Source organism: Coptis chinensis, chromosome 2 (genome assembly GCF_015680905.1).
Source record: "Coptis chinensis isolate HL-2020 chromosome 2, ASM1568090v1, whole genome shotgun sequence".
NCBI lineage: Eukaryota > Viridiplantae > Streptophyta > Magnoliopsida > Ranunculales > Ranunculaceae > Coptis > Coptis chinensis.
The window spans coordinates 112022586-112045845 of NC_141457.1; the positions used below are offsets into that span (position 1 = coordinate 112022586).

General features: G+C 36.2%; 2 protein-coding genes across 2 annotated transcripts; one reads left to right on the forward strand and one right to left on the reverse strand.

The window, feature by feature from the left end:
- Positions 1-4389: 4389 nt before the first annotated feature.
- On the reverse strand, positions 4390-5179 carry LOC147520718 (uncharacterized). Its single transcript, XM_086594320.1, has 2 exons — positions 4706-5179; positions 4390-4599 (listed from the first exon to the last, which is right to left on the reverse strand). Exons 1-2 carry the CDS (start codon positions 5177-5179, stop codon positions 4390-4392), a joined length of 684 nt encoding a protein of 227 aa, XP_086450446.1.
- Positions 5180-17807: 12628 nt separating this feature from the next.
- LOC147520719 (uncharacterized) lies at positions 17808-19329 on the forward strand. The gene is made up of 5 exons (XM_086594321.1): positions 17808-18060; positions 18179-18273; positions 18367-18452; positions 18968-19094; positions 19294-19329. Exons 1-5 carry the CDS (start codon positions 18018-18020, stop codon positions 19327-19329), a joined length of 387 nt encoding a protein of 128 aa, XP_086450447.1. The 5' UTR covers positions 17808-18017.
- The last annotated feature ends 3931 nt before the right edge of the window (positions 19330-23260 follow it).

The window sequence follows — 23260 nt, forward strand, 5'->3', positions numbered from 1 at the left end:
TACATGTATATCCACAAGTGAAAGCAGCCGCAAAAGCAACTCAACCAATTTCTTACAGGGCTCAGAGTCTCCTTGCCAATTTTTCCACATATCAGCACCCTCTTCCATTGCTCTACTGCAAAGAATGTTAGCTTTTTCTACAATACTGTTGATACAGTACAAAGTGGCTGGCCTTCCTGCAGAAAGATGCCGAACCAAGGATGCCACTCCTGACGCCATACCTTCAAAAGGGGTAATTCCTGGATATCCCTACAGTCACAGCCAAGACTTCAATTCATCGTATAAATAACAAATCATCCATGCTCAATTTCAGCAAGAGAAGTTTCAGTATTTTTAGACACCTCCAAAGCTCTTTGCATGTAGTAATAAACTAATTGTTCCTTTAACAACACTCTGTCATCCATATTAGAATCTTTTCTAGAGGCTATAAAAGCCACAAATACCAAATGAGAGGCTCGTGCTACTTTCCCATTTGGATGTCCCATATATCTGAATGAATATGAATTAAAGAATGACAAACATAACCAGGATTTGAAGAGGGGACTGAATGTTGATCTATAAGGAAGCCTCTCTCTTTCTCTAATTCTCTGAGCCTATTGTTGTTGTTGGCGCACACTATTATCACTAACAGAAAGCAAATTTGGATGGCCTCCGGTCCTAGCCATTTCCAAACGCAGGCAAATGGAAAATAACTTGGTTATATATGAAGTGCGCAGTCTATAAAGCATAATACAGTGAAAAGCAAGAAGACAGTAAGCACAAAACAACACCATTTAAAGACTACTTAAAAAAAAAAAAAAAAAAAAAAAAAAAAAAAACTGAAGTTCGACACACTACGTATTGGATTGCCTCTAGACCTCGCCATTTCTTAAATCGCAGTCAATTCGGTACTATTATAGTAAACCGCAACACATCAATTCGCAATATATCTATCTAAAAAAAACATGAAAACCAAACAAACAAACAGACGCCCAGAGTACATTAACATTGGTTATATGAATTATGAAATCTAAAGTACTCGGTCAGTTTGCAAGACAATGATCAAGTTGTTTTTATTGTAAAACCCCCATGGATAACCAAATGGGAGGTTCCAGAACATGTTTATTATAGGTTTTGTTAAGTTCTTATAGTGCTACTGTGTGAGTAGACTGTAATTAACTCCTCATGTACTCTCCTCCCCAACCACCTTTCATCAATACAAATTTTTGCTTACTGAGGAAAAAAAAAAAGAAATCCAACAACCTACCTGCATTACTACTCATAAGAGATGAACTGAACATTTTTTTTTTTTGCTAAAGGGTAATTGTATTAGATAGCAAAGAAAAAACAATATACATTTTGTGAGGGCCCTGGGTAGACCACTCCAACATACATTTCCTAAATTTTTAAGAAATAAATCTGAAATAAGTAGAGTGTTGATTCTCTAACTTATAAACAAAATTAGGTCTATTCTCCCACCATAGCTTCTGACCTTTTGCTAGGGTCGCTCCTTTCTTTGCACACAAGTCTGCTCCGAAATTTGCCTCCCTCCATGTGCTTGTTAGAACTATATTTGCCTTCCCTTTAGTCCTTTCCCAATCTGCTCTAACTTTCCAGTGCACTGAGTTGGTTTGGAATGCTTTGATTGCTGCCGTGGAGTCTGACTCCACCCATACTTTCGTGAACCCCATCTCAATCTCCTTAGTAATACCTTCAACAATAGCTCTAGATTCAGCCACATAGTTTGTATCTGAGCCTATTCCCCCAATGTAAACTCCAACAACTTCGCCTGTGTGCTTCCTTAATAGTGTTCCCCAACCTGCTGGACCAGGATTGCCTCGAGCACAGCCATCTGCATTGATTTTTAAGTATTCAAGTGATGGAGCAGTCCAATAGCACTCAAGAATCCTTGGTGCTTGTCTCAGTTTGTTCCTCAGTCCCAAGGCATGAAGTGCTTCCAATTCTAGAGGGGTGTTGTCCATGGTGCCTCCAGAGAGCTCATGTGCTCTTAGAATAGCCCTTTTGATATGTATTCTGACTTGCCCTTTCTCAACATTCCCACCATCATAAAGAACTCGGTTTCTTGTCTTCCAAATATGTACAAGGCAAGCAATGGCTGCGGCAGACCAGATGTCTTTTGTGAGTGGGCTCGTGGACTTACAAGAATTAAGAACATCTGTCCTCGAGTAGATGCCGGATTGCAACTTGAATGATTCCTTTAGGTAGTTCCATTGTTCTTGTGCGAAAGTGCATCTGAAGAGAATGTGTTCGTGTCTCTTCATCTTTGCAAGCAATGTGCAACACCTAGATGCAATTTTAAAATTCCTCTTCTTAAGCATGTCATCGGGTGCATAATCCCCGAAATTTTTCCACCAATGGCTTGAGTACTTGGGTGCAACTTGGCCTTCCAAATGAATGTATGCCACTCACCTTTTACGCCTTCTTTTCGATTGCTTCGTAATGCGGTAACCGAGAGAATTTGCCATTGGAAGATGGCATCCAGATCCTAGCATCATCTTGTGTGGGATTTGGGGCTTGTAGGTCATTAACATTGACACCAGCGGCATCTAGAATCTGAATCATTTCAGCAGGGAAACTCCATTGTCCATTGCGTATGCATTCACTAAGTCTTGAACTGCAATGCCCCCAAAAATCATCGAACATCTGAAATACATGAGTGAAAGCTGCGGCTCCTGTCTAGTTTTCCTTCCATGTGTTTATAGCTTCTCCAGTACCAATGACCCAAGTCGTATGCACTTTTGATTCCTTGAGAGCCCATTTGATACCTGGCCATATAGTAGAAGTCTTGTATTTTGTCCACTCATCACTTCTTGCACCATATTTCCCCTTCATATACATTGCCCAGTCATTATTATCATTTTCTAAGCTCCAAGACAACTTCATCAGCATAGCTAGATTAATGTCTTTGAGTCTCCTCAGCCCAAGTCCACCCTCTTCCTGTGGCTTACATGTTTTCTCCCAGTTCAGAGTCATGAATTTCTTTTCTGTAGGATTTCCAGACCAAATTAAGTTTCTAATAATTTTCTCACACTCCTTTATGACTGAAGCAGGCCATTTGTAAATAGCCAAGTTATGAACGGGTATGCTATTGAGAACATGCCTTGCAAGAACAACTCTACCTTGAAATGAAAGCATCTTGCCAGCCCAACTAGTTGCTTTCTTCCTTATCTTGTCGACCAGAGGGGCTAGATTTGCTTTAGTTATCCTTCCTGTGATGATTGGCACACCAAGATACTTCTCTGGAAGGCCACCCTCCTTTATGCCCAGAAAATACACAATAGATTCCCTTCTGCATGTGGTCATGGGGCTTAGAAAGATTTTGCACTTGTCTTTGTTGATGTACTGACCAGCTGAGCATTGATACCTGTCTAACAAATCTAGAAGAGACCTTAGACATCTTTTATCAGCATTACAGAACATAAAAATATCATCGGCAAACATGAGGTGAGAGGGGCTACAATAGTTTGTATGTGTTACCATTCTTTTGACTTTCTTTTGGGAGACTAGGTACTCTATTCCCCTGCTGAGACAGTCTTCTGCAAAGGCAAAGAGGAGAGGTGATAGAGGATCTCCTTGTTGTAGACCCACGCTTCTTTGTGAAATAGCCTCTTGGCCCTCCATTGATCATGACTGATATGCAATTGTTTGTGATAGCTCCTTGAAGCCAATGAAGCCAGATGTCAGAGAAGCCAAATCTTTCCATGACAGACCAAAGGAATTTCCAATCAAGTGTATCAAATGCTTGAGAGATGTCAAGTTTGATAGCCACATTGCCTCCATGTCTCTTGACTTTGAGTTCATTAATCATTTCTGAAGCAAGCCCAATGGCATGATGTGAGTTTCGATTGGAGATGAAACCATACTGAGCCTTTGAAATGATTTTTGAAGCTACCGGAGCCAGCCTAGATGCCAAGATCTTTGTAATAATCTTGTAAGCAAAATTTGAGAGGCATATTGGTCTGTACCGATTAAGCTGGTTTGCATTCCTCTCTTTTGGTATTAGCACAATAAAATTTGCATTGTAGCTTTTTGGTAGTCTGCTTTTCAAAAAGAAGTATCTCACTGCTCTATAAACATCTCCACCAACTATGTTCCAGCAGGCTTGATAGAAGTGTCCATTAAATTCGTCTGGCCCTGGTGCACTATCTGAACAAAGACCAAAGACAGCTCTTTTGATCTCACCGAATGTGGGTATAGACGAGAGCTCTTTATTTTCATCTTCTGTGACTAGCTTTGGTATCAAGTTCAGTAGGTTCACATCTGATTCTAGCTCCACCTCTTTGAACTTTTCTGTATAGTGGCTGACTATGAATCTGCTGATATCTTCTTGATCTTTCAAAGTGACACCATGTGCATCTTGTATTTCTCTTATCATTGCTTTTGACTTTCTCATGTTTCTAAGCTGTGAAAATACTTGGTGCTTCTATCCACTTCTTTATCCCATCTAGTTCTGGATCTTTGCTTCCAGTAGTCAGCTTCTTGTTGTAGGAGATTTTCAACTTGTAGTTCCTGTTTTGCAATTTCCATAGCTAGCATCTCATTTTCATCTTGCTCAAACTGATGTTGAAGCGCCTCAAGATTGTGAGTTGCCTCTGTGATCTTTGTGCCCAGGTTACCAAAGACATATTTGTTCGATTCTTGACTTTTGTTTAAGTTTTTTGAGTTTCTGTGATAGAATGAAGAGGGAGTGTCCCTCAATAGGCACCTTCCAATTTTCTTTAACCACTTCCAAAAAATCAGGGTGAGAAGTCCACATGTTAAAGAATCTGAATGGAGCATTTGTAGGTTTTGGAATTCTGTCATACCACCCTACCAGAGGAGAGTGATCCGAGCAAAGCCTACTGAGTACTTTGTATTTCCATCCAGGATACCTATCACACCAGTGAGAGTTGAAAAAAACTCTATCAATCTTGCCCCTGACCCTTCTGTGAACCTTCTGATTCTTAGTCCAAGTGAGCATATAACCAGTACTTGGAGCTTCAATAAGTTGATTCATATTCACTGTGTCTCTGAAGTCCTCCATAGATGAAGTGGGCCTCAAGCCACCTTTCTTCTCAGATGGGCTTAAATATGCATTAAAGTCTCCCATGATCAGCCAAGGAGTGTTTAAAGGGTTAAGATGCGCCAGTTCCTGCCATAAAGATCTTCGTTGCACATATAGAGTACTAGCGTGTACCATAGTAACAATAGAACCATTACATTCAATAGTAAGCTGCTGATTAGAGCAGTGAATGAGGTTAGGAGCAAAAAACCCTTCCTTCCATAGCAGCCAGATGTTTGGCAGTTGCTAATTATTACTATTGCAAAAAAAAGTAACACAGAACCCCAAGGACTGAATGTAGCTCTTAGAGATGGCTTTGGAGTCTATTTTGGGTTCAGCAATGCCCAATAAGTCCGGATCCCACTCCTTAATAAGCTTGGAGAGCCTATTTTGTGTTTTGGCATTTGCAATGCCTCTTAGATTCCAAAAGATGCACTTCATTTTGTAACAAAAGAAGTTTTTATTTGTGAAAGGGTGATAAGTCACCGTTTGCTCCTTTTTTTCTTAGACATGGCTGTCTTAGAAGAAGTTATGTTCTGCACTGGACAAATCTCTGTAAGTAGAGCAAATTTTCCTGCATGTGAAGTTTCTGTATCATCTTCTTGAATATCTGCCCACCTCTCCTTGGCCTTGTTTGGTGGTCTAGGTGGTGTTTGATCAACCTGTGCTGGGTGATCAATAGCCTGAATGACTTCAGTTGCCTCATTGATAAGTTGTTGTAGTCGACTAGGAGTACACCTAACAACTGATGCCGAACTTGCACATGAAGCAGGTGTTTGTGGAGCATCCTCTCTTTGTTTAGGGGATTCACTATTGGCTTGTCTCTCCATGTTTTCCACGGTATTCAGTTCTGTCTGGACATTTAGAGCATCAGAAAATTCTTCTTCAAACTCAGCTCCAGAGTAGTCCTCCTCAGTATCTGTTGAATCTGTTGAATCAGATAACTGTCCCTCAGTGTTGCCTCGTTTGTTTTGATCATCAGAATCAGCTATTACAACTGCTTCCAAGTTAATTTCCTCATCCCCTTCAGGAGCTAGCTGAACCTCTTGTGAAGTGGTGATATGTTCGTCGACGACCACAATCAGTGCATTTTGTTCCCCATCTTTGTTTCCGTCCTCTTCCTCTTGTAATTCCGCTAGTGCACTGAACTGATTTGTATTGTTGATATGAGGGTTCACAGAGGTTGCTTTCTGGACCCAGGTTTGTGGTGGCCCTCCTTTCCTGTTCCTTTTCTTGTTTCCATCTTTTGTCACATTGGAAGGACCTGCAGCTGGTGTAGTATCGACTACCACCTCTTTGTTTTTGTCTTGCTGCATCACTCCCTTTAGTCGCTTGCATTCGTGTCACTAAGTGACCTACACATTTGCAGTGATTGCATAGTTTAGGTAGCTTGCTTACTTCCACGTTTGCCAAAACTCAAAAGCTTTGGTCTTGACATAGATTTGATCGGGGATGGGCTTAGAGATCCACATCAACAAGCACCTTTGGTACCCATAATCCCTTTTCAGAGTCTTTCGTCAATTTCCATAGGGGTTGCCCACACCTCGGCAATGGACATGAGTGCCTCTAGATCCCGGTATTCTTGATTTCGGTCGCACGGGGAAGTTAACCCGGACTAAAGGCGTGTGATTGTCTTTGAGCTTCGGATTGAAATTTGGATTCCAAGTGTTTAGTCTCGGAGGGCAGCCATCAAAACCCATGAGCCTTTAGACCAAACCCCGTTAAGATCTTCAACATTATCAAATCTTATGAATAAGAATCCCTTGCCTATTGGTGTAATAAGCAAGTCTCTTGTGGGTGACCATTTAAGCCTTGGCTAGTTGCCTAACCTTGTCAATCGGTACTTTAACCCGGATCAATCCCCGCCAATTAAGCAGAACTTGCAATACCTTAAGCCACGCTCCACCGCTCGCCAGGGATTGTTATTGCTGGGTACTCTCCCATCTTCTCAGCCGAGGAAGGTTTTGAAACTCAAATTGAGAAGGTCGCGGTTTGTTTAGTTGCCTCTGCGATAGGAAACTGCCGCTCTGTTTCCATTAGCATTTTGGTTGAGCCTCGAAGACGTCTTGTTACCTCATTGCTCACAAATGGCCTCTCAAACTCGATAAATCCATTTTTCGAAAAGAAAGATGATCAAAACCTAAGTTTTCGATCAAAACCACCCCATAAGGGGAAGTTTTCTATCCTGTTTTCAATCCAAGGACAGTTTGAGTAGATCAGATTTTTCTATTTTGAGAAAGAAATGATGTTTGTTTACACTATTGCCCTTGATGATGTGAAGATAAGTGAATCGCACTTACAATCGCACTTACTACCCGCGTCCTCAATTCTTTTGAACTGAACATTCACACATCACTCTACTAATGAGTTCCAAGAGAAGACAAATAATAATAATAATAATAATAATAATAATAATAATAATAATAATAATAACTGTTCTTGAAGAGAATAGGAGAACTAACGAACCTGTTCCATCAATCAGAAGTTTTCCTTTGACTCTGGTCGGTATCGTTTTCCTGATTAAAAGCTAAAATAAAAGAAAAAATAAAAGAAAAAGCTTTAACTGAACCTTTTTGTGAGGAAACTGGCACAAAAGAAAAGATGGCAGTGGAAGCAAGAATCTTGAGTAAACAAAAATTGGAGAGTTGAGATGTGAAGGAATACGCATATCATCACAAACAGATCAAAAAGAAAAAAGTGTGCGTAAGAACTTCACATACAGGTTCTAAACATAAGCTAGAAATAGTGGAACAATACATATTTACTCAGCAGAAATATGTTGGCTAGAAGAGAAAGAAGCTGCCAAAGAAAATCTAAGAAATACCTTTTTCCAACCTCCTTACTAACTCCTAATATGTTTCTCCTAATGAAGAAGTTTGTCGATCTTGAGTCGTCTGAGCTTCAAGGTACCCGGCCAGAACCTAAATGCAGAAAATTTGGAAACAAATCAACAATAATAAATAAAAAAACACAGGGCTATCAGCAACCGCCATGTACAACATATGGTATATCATTATTCACTGTGTCCCTCACTTAAGTAGCTTATTAAGATTAACTTGTAAGCATACCTCACCATACCTGCTTCAGTCGAAAGGATAACAACCTCTTTAGTGTGTCCCAATCATTCCTGAACACAAAGAAAACCATCAGCAAAGCAATCGGCTTGCTGGAGACATCGATTCCACATAATTATAGGATGAGAAGGAGATAAAGAGAGGGGTCTTCCTCCGTGGCACTTTCTTCTCCGAGCTCTTCTCTAATGGTTTTTTGGTTACACTCAGATTACACTCAATTTTTTTGTTATTTTTTATTTCCTTTTGTCTTACAGAGAAAAACCCAAAATTAAAAGAATGAGAGTAGTAGTTTCATTGTGAGAAAAAAAAAATATGAGAAACAGAAGAGATGGGAGAGAAGGGAAAATAATCGGTTCATATTCTCTGATTAGACTTTTCTTTTTCTTAACCTCTTATTAAATAACCCAATTATTGCTAATTAAATGGGCGTACAATTGAGAATGGCGTGGATTTGGTTTTCTAATATACTGCCACATGAAAAGACTGATTGCTCCTATTTAAAGGTGTTAAGCAATATTTTTATTTAAGGACAATATCGGTACTGAAAATTTATAAATGCATAAAAAGACAAAGTAGTCCTCATTAATAAATATCTAGGCATCTGATTTTATTATTCATCAAGAGTATTATGCGTCAGAAAAAGACCTGGATGAATCTAAGAGGCCACGATCATTATAGGTTATACTACTACTCTACTACTAGAGATACAAGAATCGGACCTCATATATATATATATATATATAGCCCGGCTCCTAAAAGGACCTTAAATAAGGACCAAGTCTAAAACACCCACAACTTCACCTACAAAATGATTTAAACCCTAATCTTTTGTGCATATGATCTGCTAACTATAAAGAACATCTCTACAAAAATTCAACTCGTTTTAACAATTTTTAATATTAAGATATATATATATATATATATATATATATATATATATATATCTTAATATTAAAGCTCCCACATGGGGTATTTTTCGAGCTCTATTAAAATTCCACATCATCGTTTCCTATTAAAACGGGAATTCCTCTCCTATTGATTTTTTTTAGGTACTTCTAATTAAAATAGAAATCATTCTTCTATTAAAATGGAAGTTCTTCATCTATTAGAAAAAAAAAATTCTAACACTTCTGATTAAAACATGAATCATTCTCTTATTAAAACGGTATCTCTCTCCCAGTTAAAAAACGGGTTTTTAAGACTTAATTAAAATAATTTTTTGAGAAATTAAAAAGAGTTAGCGACGAAAACATGAACACAATTTGTGAGAAACTATATATATATACACGAAGTTCAAACAGAATTTTAAAACAATTATCATTGTTCTAATCAAACAAGTGGGCAAGCTTCAAGAAAAATTCCTTCAGTTGTCGGGCAATTCAAGTCAACTCCCAGCAGTCTAGCCTGAAATGCTCCATCCCCAAGCACAATACACCAGTACCAGCTCCTACAAGGGGTATTTTTCTAGCTCTCTTAAAATTCCACGTCATCAACTCCTATTAAAATGGGAATTTCTCTCCTATTGAAAAGAGAAATTCTAACACTTCTAATTAAAACGGGAATATTTCTCCTATTATAATGTAAATTTCACCCCTATAAAAAAAATAAAATAAAAATAAATCTAACACTTCTAATTAAAACGAGAATCATTCTCCTATTAAAAACGGGAATCACACTTTTAAATTAAAACGGGATCCCTCTCCCAATTAAAATACGGATTTTTAAAACTTAATTAAACCAATTTGTTGATAAATTAAAATGGGTTTTAAGAACTTGATTAAAACAATTTGTTAGGAAATTAAAACGGGTTAGCAACAAAAATAGAAGTCACGATTTGTTAGAAAAATTATATATGTATAGTTATGAATGTTGAGTAAAATTTTAAAAGAGCCAGTGCGTATACACGGGTCTACTTTCTAGTCTTAATATTAAAGCTCCCATAAGGAGTATTTTTCGAGCTCTATTAAAATTTCACGTCATCTCCTATTAAAACGGGAATTTCTCTCCTATTAAAATGGAAATTTCTCTCCTACTTGAAAAAAGGGAATCTTTTTTTACAAAGGAATTCCTCTCCTATTATAACGGAAATTCCTCTCCTATTAAAACAAATTCTAGCACTTCTAATTAAAGCGGGAATCATTCTCCTATTAAAATGGGAATTCCTCACTTATTGAAAAAAAAAATCTAGCATATCTAATTAAAACGGATATTATTCTTATAATGCCCGTATTTAAAATACGTATTTATTTATTTATTAATTTATTTATTAATTTATTTATTTATTTAAAATTTGTTGGATTGGATTTGGGATACGTGGGCCTGATTTCTGGGCCCGAGTCTGTGTTGGGCTTAGGTTTCAAACCCAGGTATATATACATTTTTCCAGAGAATAAGGTTTTTGGATTAAAATAAAATAAAAAAAATGGATGCGGAGATAAAAGTTTGATTTCTAGAGCGTTGGAGCGCGACGATTCGGACTATGAGGGATTCGTGGAGCTTTTGATTAAGGTGAGTAGTTTAGTTTTCATTTCAAGTCGATACACGGGGATAACTTTAACTTTACTATAGTACAGTGTTGCCATTCGTTTTCTGCTCATTCTACTGTTGTTATTCTGCGTATTGTCTGTCGTATGATTAAAAACTTGGAGTATTGTTAAAACCTGTAATATATTGTTTGTTCTTAATTACTAAAATTTATTGAACTGTTGGAACTAAGGTCCGTAATGGTGGCGCAAGCCAAAGAAGAAATCGTCCAGTATTTATTTGAACTTTCAGTATGTTTATTGTGTGGTGGTGTTGGTTTATGATTGTGGGGTTGGGTAAAACTGTTTGTTGGTATGGGAAGAGGGGGGTTTTTCTATGTGAGTCAAACCGCTGGAATGGAAGGAGGAGGAGGATGGTGGCTGATCCGGTGGTGGCTGGTGGAAGAGCTGCTGCCTGATGGCGCTGGAGGGAGGAAGACGACCTGGTTCTAGTCTTAGTTGGGCTTGGGCCTTAGTTGTTTTGTTTGGGCCCGGTTTTGTTTTAGTTGTTTGGGCCAACATTTCATTTGTTTTCTTTGGGCCGGAAATTAGATTGTTTTGTTTGGGCCCGGTTTAGTTTAAGTTGTTTTGGGCCAAACTAATTAGTTTTCCTTGGGCTAGTTTCTTTATTTGGTTGTTTGGCCCGGTCCACATTAGTTTAAGTTGTTGGGCCAGTTAGTTTAAGTGTTTGGGGCAGTTTCTAATATTGTTTGAGGCCAGTCCATAGGACTTAATATAGATTCAAATTGGGTCTTTAAATATTTAGACTTTTGGGTTCTAAGGTTTGGGTTTGGGCTTGGCTAGTTGGGTCCGAACCATTACCTTAGTCATGAGCCCATGAGCCATGCACCTTGACCTTAGCCATGAGTCATGGCTATGACCCTGAACCTGTTGAACATGGAAATGACAGGCTGACTTTGACATTGACCGTTGACTATTGAGAATTGACCGTTGACTGGGGAATGTTGACTTTTTCCAGATTTTCACATATTTGATTTTATGGACAATTGTAATAATAAAATGTTGTCGAAAATGGTATAACCTTGGTTGTCATTATCTAATTAAGATTTGACGTGAGTAGTATGTAAAACATATAAATATTGGCACGTAACAAGAGGGGAATTCTTAGAAAACTTGTGATTTGGACTCGAATAATTATACGTGATATTTGAACTTGAGTTGTTCTTTCTTTTAAAGTCGTTTCATTTTGAAATTTGGTGGAATGGACTTATATTTTGATTATTTATGTACTATTTATATTGTGCACAAATGGAAATAATGCGTGCCTTTGATGGGGAATTGAGTTCACATAAATATATTGAGTGAATACATTACATTATTGATTACTATTATGAGTTGCTACTTAAATGAATTGTAGTATTTATGAAGGCTTGAGATATTCCATATGGTGTAGTGCAATATATGATTGGCACGTGAAATAATAAGTTTTGAGATTTGATATAGAGATACTTGGATATCGTGCAATGAATAGTATTGCACGTGATAATGTGGATTGTATTATAACGAAACGTTGAGCTTGATACAATTAAATTATCTTGGCATGAGATAGAATAAGAATTATTATGAGATATAAATGTATGACACTTGAATAAATTACGTAACGAAAATCCTAGAACCTAGCTATCACAACTCATGTGATTTGGCCCTAGTGATGGGTGTACGTGATATGATTGGCCCTTCTGGCATTTCAGTGAATCTGAATAGCCCTTCGGGCGTAAGTAATTTGATTGGCCCTTTCCGGGCGCTTTTGTTGAATATGAATGGCCCCTTTCCGGGCGAGCGAATAGTGGCTTGATTATTCCGTTCGCAAAACTAGAACGAGACGCGCGATATTTTTATGCCGAATAGTGGTAGTACTCACATAATGGCTTTCGTGTGAAGGTTACCTGGCATACGATATCCCGCTTAGGGTAGCTACGCACAGAGTGGTTCATTATGAGAGGGGAGACATGTGGATGTACATGTTCGGCGTTGGGTAGCGATTGTGGTAGCTAGGGAAACTAGGTAAGACATAGATACGACGTGATTTTAGGGACACGCAAAGAAAGCCTTAAATAATATAATTATGGCATTATGTTGGTTAATGATATATCTTTAAATATATGATTGTATATGGTTTTGCAGAAGGGTGGGTCAAACTAATTACTTGTACAGAGACGACCCACTCTGTAATTGAGCATGAAATGCGGTAAGTATATGTTTTGGCAGTAAACTGCTTCAACACAACAAGAGCAATGGTAAATAACGCACTAAGAAACATAAAAATTTGATGTTGAGGGAGATGAAACTGAACCAAATAATGGCTACCTACGTACCCAAGATCTATTCTCTAGGGATCAAGTTTCAACGTAGTTCCTTATGAAAAATAGTTTGGTATTTATATAGGTAGAGTAGAGAGTCCTTGTAACTCAAGTATTCCTGTATCTTGGGTAATTGTGATAGAATATAACTCTCAACTGATAATTATCTCTTTGATAAGAAACGAATCTGGACATAAATTAACGTACATTAGTGGCAAGCTATGTGGCTAAGGTTCAGCCTTAGACACATGAGTTAATGGGCATGTACATTGATCCATGGTATTGTAAATTGGGTTTTAGCCCTGTTAATTAAACGAATAAAATGGAGACCCATACTAATGGATGTTTGCCACATATGTGGGGGTCGAAACAGTATAGAATATGCTTGGCTGGTTATTAGTTTGGTTAGAACCTAAGGCGCCTCGGTGGAGGAACTAAATGCCTTTGTATTATTGTTGGGAAGCTAAGGCGCCTCAATGGAGGAACTACATGCCTTATTTATTATGTGTATGGTTTGTTGTGTGGTTAGTGGGAAGTTAAGGCGTCTCAGTGGAGGAACTACCTGCAGTAATTTTTGGTAATTAAGAATGTTGTATTAGTCGTTGGAAGTTAAGGCGCCTCGGTGGAGGAACTAAATGCCTTATGGATTGTGTATATATATGTATAAGTAAAATTTGTATTTTAGGACTACTCACACCAGCATTGTTTATAATGCTAACCCGATTTGCATGTTTGCTTATCGGGTGTGTTCATTAAATGAACATAGTTGATAAGTCTTGACAGGTTTAGTATTGAAGAAGGTTGGTTGCTGCTTGTGATTTGCATTAGCGTCGCATTCAGGATATGTTTTGTTTTCCCTTAAGGTGTAATAGATTTTAGTTGAGACAAATATAATTTGTATTTTCAGTTGTAATTATAATTAAAGAGTTGTTGAAAGGAGATTTGTAAGTTAATCAGATTTGTGAATTTTTGAAATGAAGAGGACTTTTGTTTATCTTAAATTTTTATTGGTTTTTAATTTTCCGCGTATTTAAACTGATTATGGGTTTTTGGGAGTTGAGATTGGATCACACCTCGAAAATCAAAGAGTTGGGAACAAATATTGTTTTTCTGAATTCTGTCGAAATTCGGGGTGTGACAATTCTCCTATTAAAACATGATCTCTCTCCCAATTGAAAAAAACGGGTTTTTAAAACTTAATTAAAACAATTTGTTAGAAAATTAAAATAGGTTAGCGACTAAAACGGTAGTCCCAATTTTCTAAAAAAAATCTAAATATTTTCAAAAGAGCCGGTGCGTATGCACAAGCCTACAAGCTAGTATTAATATTAAAGCTCCCACAAGGGGTATTTTTCAAGCTCTATTAAAATTCCACGTCATCTCTTATTAAAACAATAATTTCTCTCTTATTTGAAAAACAGGAATTTCTCTTCGATCTATTATAACGAGAATTCTTCTCCTATTAAAACAAATTCTAACACTTTTAATTAAATTAAGAATCCTTCTCCTATTAAAATGAGAATTCCTCCCTTATTGAAAATTAAGCGAAAATCTAGCATATTTAATTAAAATGGGAATCATTCTCCTATTAAAACAGAATCTCTCTCCCATTTGAAAAAACGGGTTTTTTAAACTTAATTTAAATAATTTGTTAGAAAATTAAAACGGGTTAGCGACTAAAACGGTAGTCCCAATTTTTTTAAAAAAATATAAAAGTTTTCAGAATAGCTGGTGCGTATGCACGGGCCTACAAGCTAGTCTTAATATTAAAGCTCCCGCAAGAATATTTTTCGAGCTCTATTAAAATTCTACGTCATCTCCTATTAAAACGAGAATTTCTATCCTATTTGAAAAACGAAAATTTTTCTCCTATTATAATGGGAATTTTTCTCCTATTGAAACAAATTCTAATACTTCTAATTAAAGCGGGAATCATTCTCCTATTAAAATGGGAATTCCTCCCCTATTGAAAAGGGAAAATCTAGCATATCTAATTAAAACGGGAATTATTCTCCTATTAAAACATGATCTTTCTCCAAATTGAAAAAAACGAGTTTTTAAAACTTAATTTAAAACATTTTGTTAGAAAATTAAAATTGGTTTGCGACTAAAACCGTAGTCCCAATTTTCTAAAAAAAATCTAAATGTTTTTAAAAGAGCCGGTGCGTATGCACGGGCCTACAAGCTAGTCTTAATATTAAAGCTCCCACAAAGGGTATTTTTCGAGCTCTATTAAAATTCCACATCATCATCATCTCCTATTAAAATGAGAATTCATTTCCTATTTATTAGGCACTTCTAATTAAAATGGGAATCAATTTCCTATTAAAATAGAAATTCATCCTCTATTAGAAAAAAGAAATTATAACACTTCTAATTAAAACGGGAATCTTTTTCCTATTAAAACGGAAATTCCTTCCCTATTGAAAAGGAAAAATATAACATATCTAATTAAAACGAAAATCATTCTCCTATTAAAACGGAAATCATATTTCTAAATTAAGTCAACTATTAAAACGGGGTTAAAAAATGGGTTTATAAAACTTAATTAAAACAATTTGTTAGAAAATTAAAACGGGTTTTTAAAACTTAATTAAAACTATTTGTTATGAAATTACAATAGGTTAACGACTAAAACGGGAATCACAATTTGTTAGAAAATTTCTATATGTATATAGTTATGATTGTTGTGTTAGAAAAATGATTTGCTCAAATCCATTTAAATATGAATGAGTAGTTTGTCTCCCAAGTTACCCCATTTGAGATGAAATGGGTTTTTTCTTGAAACAGTACGTAATGTGAGAAAAACCTTTTCAAAATGATGCACTTGTTTGAAACAGTGCATTATGCCGAAAAGGTGCGACCTTTCGAAATGTGCACTTTGGTTCAAACGGTGCATCATGCTTAGAAAAGGTGTGACCTTCGAAATAGGCACCGGGTTGAAAAACAAATCTTTATGCGAAATGGTGTGTCTTTTTCAAACATGTGACTTTTCAAAGAGTTGCTTACTTTTTCCCAAGAGTCATTTGTGTTGTTTTGAAGAGGCACCACTCACCTATAAATAGTGGATGAATTTGGAGAGAAAGACACGGATCACACGAGTTCTCGATCTTTCTCTTCTCCCTGTTCTTAGTCAAATACTATGTTGTGTTCGCTGATTCTATAGAATTGAAGTGCTAGCTTTCTATAGAAGGAAATCCGTTCTATCTTGGGAGACAGTTTCCCATCAACCTTCAAGCACCGTGAGGGGGAAAATCTGTCTTAAGGACATAGTGAATCTTCACTAGGCTCGGATTTAATCATTGGTAAATTAAGTTCATTAGTTGAACTAAAAGGTTTGTTTGTATGTTGATATTAAAGGTTTGTTCATATCAATTTGTTTTTCTTGTTTACTTAACAATAAGTATATCTTTGGAATAAGTTTCCTACATGTTGAACATGTTTTCAAAAGCGCCGGTGCGTATGCACGGGCCTACTTTCTAGTATATATAAAATCTCGCGCACATTCTCTCTCCTTACCATATCGCTCCATTTTGCACCTTGAGCAATATGATTAGCTCCTAAAAAAGAAGAGGTCCTAATAATTAGAAACACCTCCCTGCATTTGCTTAAATCTCCTTTGTCTATTCTTAAATTACTATGACCTTCTCAATTTCTAATTTTATCACAAAACAAAATAACAATAGAAAAAAACACACACACAGGAAACCATCCAAAGCCCTCCGTACACAAAAAAAAAATAATAATAATAATAATAATAATAAAAAAAATAAAATAAAAATAAAAATAAAAATAAAAATAAAAAATTGAAAGTGTCGTGACCTGCCCCTCTTTCCCCCCTCAGTTTTCTTGCACATAATAGGTTAAGTCTCTAGCTTTGGTTTCTAAACAATTAGAGGCAAGCTAATACAGTGATACATGATATAAATGGGTTTAAAGTATCAACTTATTTTGAGAACTACTACTTATTTTTCTTTTGTTCTTTCTTTAGGCTGAGTCTAATGGTCAGCCACTCTTTATCTCTATCTCTTAATACCACAGTATTATACGGATAGAGAGTGGGTTTGGCTGAAGCAATGGTTTGAACCATCCTACGCCACTTAAACTGGTGCGTTTTGAAAGCAACTTTTTTCCACACCACTTCGACTAGCGCAGAATGAAAACCAAAAAAAAAACCATTCCACGCCACTTCCACCAGCGCAGAATGAAAACTCAAATTTTGAAAAAGACGAAACTGCCCCTGCGCCCTTAAATTGAGTAATATAATACATCCATAATAAAATAGAAATAGTGGGGGTAGTGTAGTAATTCGCTATTCTCATAATTACCATGTAATTCGGTGGGGACACTTTGCAAACCACTCCACTTCAAATGGCGAGGTTTGAAATTGCATTTTGCATTCCACGCCACTTCAAGTGGCGCCGTTTGGGTTTTTACAAACCACTCCACTTCAAGTGGCGTGGAATGCACTCTCTATTCCTCCATTTTACTCTCTATATATGGAGAGTTGAATAGAGATGAGGGGCAAAAACCACCGCCACTCCCTCCAGTTTTGAAGGAATGGGGTGCCATTGCACCCAGCCTTAGTATGATTGACATATCCATTTGGCAGAAGAAGAAAAAAAAAAGGGAAGGGAAGAAAAAGGATAGAAATGCTGGAATAGTAAGAACGTTGACGGTGTTATATATAACAGGCTTGAATCTCAGAGTGACATCAATGTTATTTCAATTTTCTACTATTAAAAATTAAGAATTTCACATATGGTAGTAACAAAGATAAAAGAAATAGACTCCTTTATAGCATTATCTCATACTCCACTGGTTGAGTTGAGCAAGTTGAGTCATTAAAAGCAAGAATACACTTCTCTTTTATTTTCTTATATTTTTTTTTGCTCTCAAAGGATACTCTTTTCTGATCATCACTGTTCTGATGTTGCCTCCATATATTCCATTTTCCTTTGTCTACATTCATATTGGTCTTATTTTCTCCAATGTATCGTTGCATGTTATTTTACAAAGGAAGATGATATAAACTTTGGATATCTTTCTGTAGGATTGTATGAAGGCACTCCAGAAGAAATTCCCAGAGAGCAGAAGGGTCGGTGAGTCCATTATATTATACTGCATGTGTATATTACCACTCACACAGTAGAAGTAAAAATTGTTGTGCTTTTGCATTTGCTTCTTAAGCTATTGCCTAATTTTAGTAATTATTTTCAGGTAAGTTGGAGGGCATGTTGCTTGAAGCAAAGGGATTGTGGGAAGATGCAGAAAAAGTTTACTCAAGCCTTCTAGAGGATAGTCCTCTCGATCAAGTATAAGCGGTAACAGTGAAATATATTCAGTGTTAACTTTGTTAATACAAATAATATCTCAATTGAAGTCCCTATTGCATCCTTTTGTTGTAGGTTATTCATAAAAGAATGATTTCTATGGCAAAGGCACAAGGCAATATCTCAGTTGCAATTGAAGGGCTTAATAAATATCTAGAAATGTAAGTTAAACTGTGTATCATTGTGTTGGTGTCGAATCAGTTTGTTGTTGGATTCGGCATCATAGTCTTCAAATTTAAGGACAAATATCATTTACAGCATAGTCATAAAGATAATGGATATGTTGATGGAGTATTTTATATAGACACAAGGAGCAACATATAGAAGAGAGGTGTTGCCAAAATATTCCGCCTTTCTTACAGCCTCAGCTCACAGGATACCCCTCCATCTGTACATTGAGAAAACTTTAAGGTCCTTTCATTACCGAGCTGAGAGTCTGAGACCACTTAAAAGAAACCCCTTGACTTTATTTAGTCCTTTGGGTTGACAACGTAAGCAAATGAAAATTAACGTGAATATTGATTTTTGTTCATGTTATTGAGTTTGTCTAATCTATGCTACTTCTTGATCATTAGGGAGATCTTACTCATGCACATACATATACTTCTTGATCATTAGGGAGATCTTACTCATGCACATACATATACGCAATGTTTTCTGATTCTTGGTTTTTTAGGATTAAGAATGATGACAAGTTGATTCAAGCAGAAGGTGTGGATTCCTTTTCAAAAAGTGAGCTGCGTCAAACTGTTAGAGAGCAAGGAATTCTTAGGTTGCTGTCAGTAGAAGAAATGCAACAACAGGTCTTTATTAATATTTTTCTTTATTCTAATAATACATTTAGTTGAAAATATATAGTTTGGATATGGTATATGTGCTCTTGAGACGTGGGTTCTGGTGAGGTGTTGGGGGTGAGCCTACCAATCTCTTCATCCATTCTATTTGAAAAATCAACTTCTTTGGTTCATCTTTGTTTGATGCCCCATTTTTTCTTTTATGCAGGACCGAGATTTACGCAAATGGTGTTCTTCTGTTTAGATTTTACCAATTCTAATTAGATCTATTCTCTCCCTTTCCAACAATCACTTGATCCTCTTATTCAATAACTCAAACATGGTTTTATCAAATAATTTAATCGTCAAGTGTGGACGCAACATTGATCTCGGAAGAGCCACTATCAACATGGATATTTTAGAGGTGATTAATCTGTTACTCTTGTATTTTCTTTCATCGACTTTCATATATGATTTCAGTGCACTCATTTGATTAATTCTATTGATATTACGTTCTCATATTATGTACTCAAAATTCACTTTTATGCATTCTTTTTCCTTAAATATTTTTTTTAAAAAAATTCCCCATGGTTTGTATATATCGAATGAAGGAATTAAAACTTTTCTACACTTTGTGAGTTGTGACCAATAAGAACTTTGCCTTTTTGTTTGCAGTGTTGTGTTCTTTCTAATTATTTTTTTAATTTCATCTTCTGTACTCATCTACTTTATTGTTCATAGTAGATCATACCTGCAAATGGGTTCTAGATCTACTCTACTGTTCATAGTAGAACTAACAATAATGGACTATGACACTGTTAGTTCTATAGATGAATTTAGCAAATGGGTTCTTGATCTAGAAGATGTGAACCTACCTGCAAAGGCGATGAACGAAGAAATAGAGCCGACTTGGATCAAAATACCTGATGACATACTCATTCTAGAAAGTGACAACTCAGTTGAAGATATCATTAGCACCATTTATCCAAATTTGGTGAATAAGTATACATAAGTTATATAACACCCCGTTTATTTTCTTTGTTTTTCCTATTTATTAGGGTTTAAAAAAATATAATAATATTAAAAAGAAAAGAAAAGGATAAAGATAAAATAAGATAAGATAAAAACGTGGGAGAGTTAGAGGGGTTTGGTTACAACCGAACTCTCCCTTTTTGTTGAGTTTTGCTGGTTTTTGAAAAAAATAAATAAAGAAAAGAAAAACAGAGAGAGAGACGTACAAGAGAAAAGGAGAAGGAGTGTTTACTGGGGGAGAGTGCTTGAGTGGAGAGAGAGAAAGAGTTTTACTCAAAGAAGAAATGGAGGTTTCTTGCTAGGGGATTTGCTTACAACAGGAACGTATCACAAAACTTTGAGATTGAAATTATTTGTTTAATCAGAGACTTTCGGTATATTGAGGTACTGGCACTAAAAGTTTAGCTTTGATATATAGGTGTCGTTGTGTTAAGGAGTACTTGTATACGGTAGTGAGTAAACCATGTGTTTATTGATTGCTTAGTAGTATTATATAGGCCTGCAACTATTTTGAATGATGTGAAGTCATTGGATTTATGTTATATGGTTTTGATTTTCAAAATTTAAGAACTGTTCTTAGTAATTTAAGCATAGAAAATTCGTTTTTGATCTTTTTTATATGAATCCAACGTTTGTCTACTGTAGACACGCATATCTACAACTTTCGTGTTTTGCAAAATTTCATATCTAGTCGTTTTGCATACTGAAATTTAAGTTGAAGTCTGGCGTATAAACTGGGACTGAAACTGAGTAGTCTGCAGTAATAAAATCATATAAAATAAAATATTTACTCTTTTGTGTTGATTCCAAAACCATTAGAATCTAGACTTACAAGGTACAACCTCATACTTTGACCCGAGTTCATACTCGTGCTTAAGATTATGAAAATGGACTTCAATATATGATAACTGTTTGTGCACCTATTCTGAATATGTTGCATTGTAGGAAGTGTATAGGACACTATACTTTGTAGATTTGTGGGAAACCAAAACCTAATGAAACCTTAGAGAGTCGTTTATCTGATGCAGTGATCCTCACTTAATTTAGATAAGTGACGGAAAAGATATGACCTCGACAATTCTATGCGTCAGAAATTCTATTCGTCAGAAAACAGTTTTCTGCATAGGGTTTGATCACAAATTGCATAAAGATAGGGGAATATTTAGAGTTTTTATAGAACATGAAAAGGTGAGTTGTATAAGTCTACTTTCCAACCCAATTGGCCTCGTCGCATTCCGAGGTCTGTGGTAATAGATATAAGGTCTGGAAGTTTAGTTGACAGAAAACAGTGCGTCAGAAATCAGTTTCTGCACATTGTGTTCAAGTCCAGTTTTAAAATAGTTAGGGTGAGAGTTAGAATTTTTATAAAACATAATAAAATAAGATTTGGAAGTCTGCTTTCTATTCCAATTGGCCTCATTGCATTCCGAGGCCTGTGGAATTTATTATGGTGTCTGGAAGTTTGATCGACAGAAAAAAATAGTCGCCAGAAATCAGTTTCTTCGCACTGTGTTCGAGCCTAGTTTTGGCACATTTAGAATGAGATTCGGTATTTTTGTAAAACATGAGAAAGTAAGTTCTGTGCGTCAGCTTTGCAACACAAAAAGCTTCGATGCGTTTGGATACCTGTGGAAAGAGTTGTTCCATTCGGAAGATATCCCGTCAGAAATCCAATTTGCTGAAATTAGGATTTTTACCGTTTTCAACCTAAGTTTTCTTTTAGATGGGCTAAGGTTGGGACTTCGAGTTATACATGAAAAAGTATGTCTACATACCCTAGTTTCTAAATAATTAAGTTACATATCATTTGGATAAATGTAGAAAAAACTATAGCATTGACTATGTGGCTGATAAGAACTACGAAGGCTTGATTCCAATCTTGAAAGATTTGGATACGTAGGCAGCTTTGAGCAAAAGTGCAGCCACTATACTATATTAAATATTATATATTAGTTATTGTGGTAACTATATGTGAACGTGATTGTGTACGTGATTGTGGTTATTTAAAATGTATTCACGAAACATTTAACTAATGTGTTATTCCTGATTGAACCTTTTGATATCTATGATTTATATAATTGATAATGAGGTGAGTTGATTATTTATTGTGTTTAGAATCTTTAGTAATGAATTATTGTTTGAGACGATGTTTGTTTTGTAATAAAAATATTATAATAAAATGAGAACTCACGAGTGTTAAAAATCCGGTGTAAAAGTGTCCGGTGAAAGTTTAATGTGTCGCCCACAACTTTAGAACTCTCCACGCCTCAGGATTTAGTAATGAGATATTATGACTTGTGATGTCATGTGATAGATGGGTATTCATTGAATGTGCCATGAATGACCCAATAGTTTGGACTACCCTAGAGAGGAACTAAGGTATTCGCCTTGTGGGTTGGCCGTATTCCTTGAATGTACGGGAATGTAGGTTCGGGTATTCCTTGAATGTGGCGGGAATGACTCAGGGCATTTATTGAATGTGCCATGAATGACCCGTTAGTGTTATGATGGGTATTCCTTGAATGTGGCGGGAATGACCCAAGGTATTCATTGAATGTGCCATGAATGACCTGATATTTTGTTATGCCCAAAGAGGCTTTGTGATTATGTGTATGGAAAGCCCAGAGATGGCTGTGACTCACAAGTTACGAGTTTACAAGATTAAAGTATGTTTCCTGGAGGCGATATCCCGCTTGGGACATATGTCTTGTAGTAGTACTACGGTGTGAGTGAGCAAACAATGGATATGTGTGATTTGGCAAATGTGTGTAGTGCAAAACGTGGAGTAGGAACTAAAGGTTGGGCTGTGTCTTTGAATAAATGAGTCAACTAGATAATTAATAAGCAAAGTAAAATATTGATTTTTCGTGTGATGGAATTATTGCATATGATGTATATGATTTCTTATGAGAAATGTTTACGTGGTTTGTATGAGTTGATACTCACAAGGGATGAATGTACTCCCTGGGTTGTGACTTTTTCTCGTTCTCATAAGTAGACGAGTGATACTAAAGTAAAAGTATATGAATTGTGTGATGTTATGGATATGAAGTGTGACGGTGAATAATATTAGTAAATGATTGTGATTTCTATGTGACTGTGAATTTACTATAACTTGATATGTTATTACGAAACTATTAACGACTTGTGATAGTCTGAGATCT

Coding starts and splice junctions, on each gene's coding strand:
- LOC147520718 (XM_086594320.1), bottom strand. CDS start 5,179: ATGGTACACGCTAGTACTCTATATGTGCAACGAAGATCTTTATGGCAG. Junction 4,600..4,705: donor TGGTTAAAGAAAATTGGAAG/GTGCCTATTGAG, acceptor CTGGGCACAAAG/ATCACAGAGGCAACTCACAA.
- LOC147520719 (XM_086594321.1), top strand. CDS start 18,018: ATGAAGGCACTCCAGAAGAAATTCCCAGAGAGCAGAAGGGTCG. Junction 18,061..18,178: donor CCCAGAGAGCAGAAGGGTCG/GTGAGTCCATTA, acceptor AATTATTTTCAG/GTAAGTTGGAGGGCATGTTG. Junction 19,095..19,293: donor TAGAAGAAATGCAACAACAG/GTCTTTATTAAT, acceptor TCTTTTATGCAG/GACCGAGATTTACGCAAATG.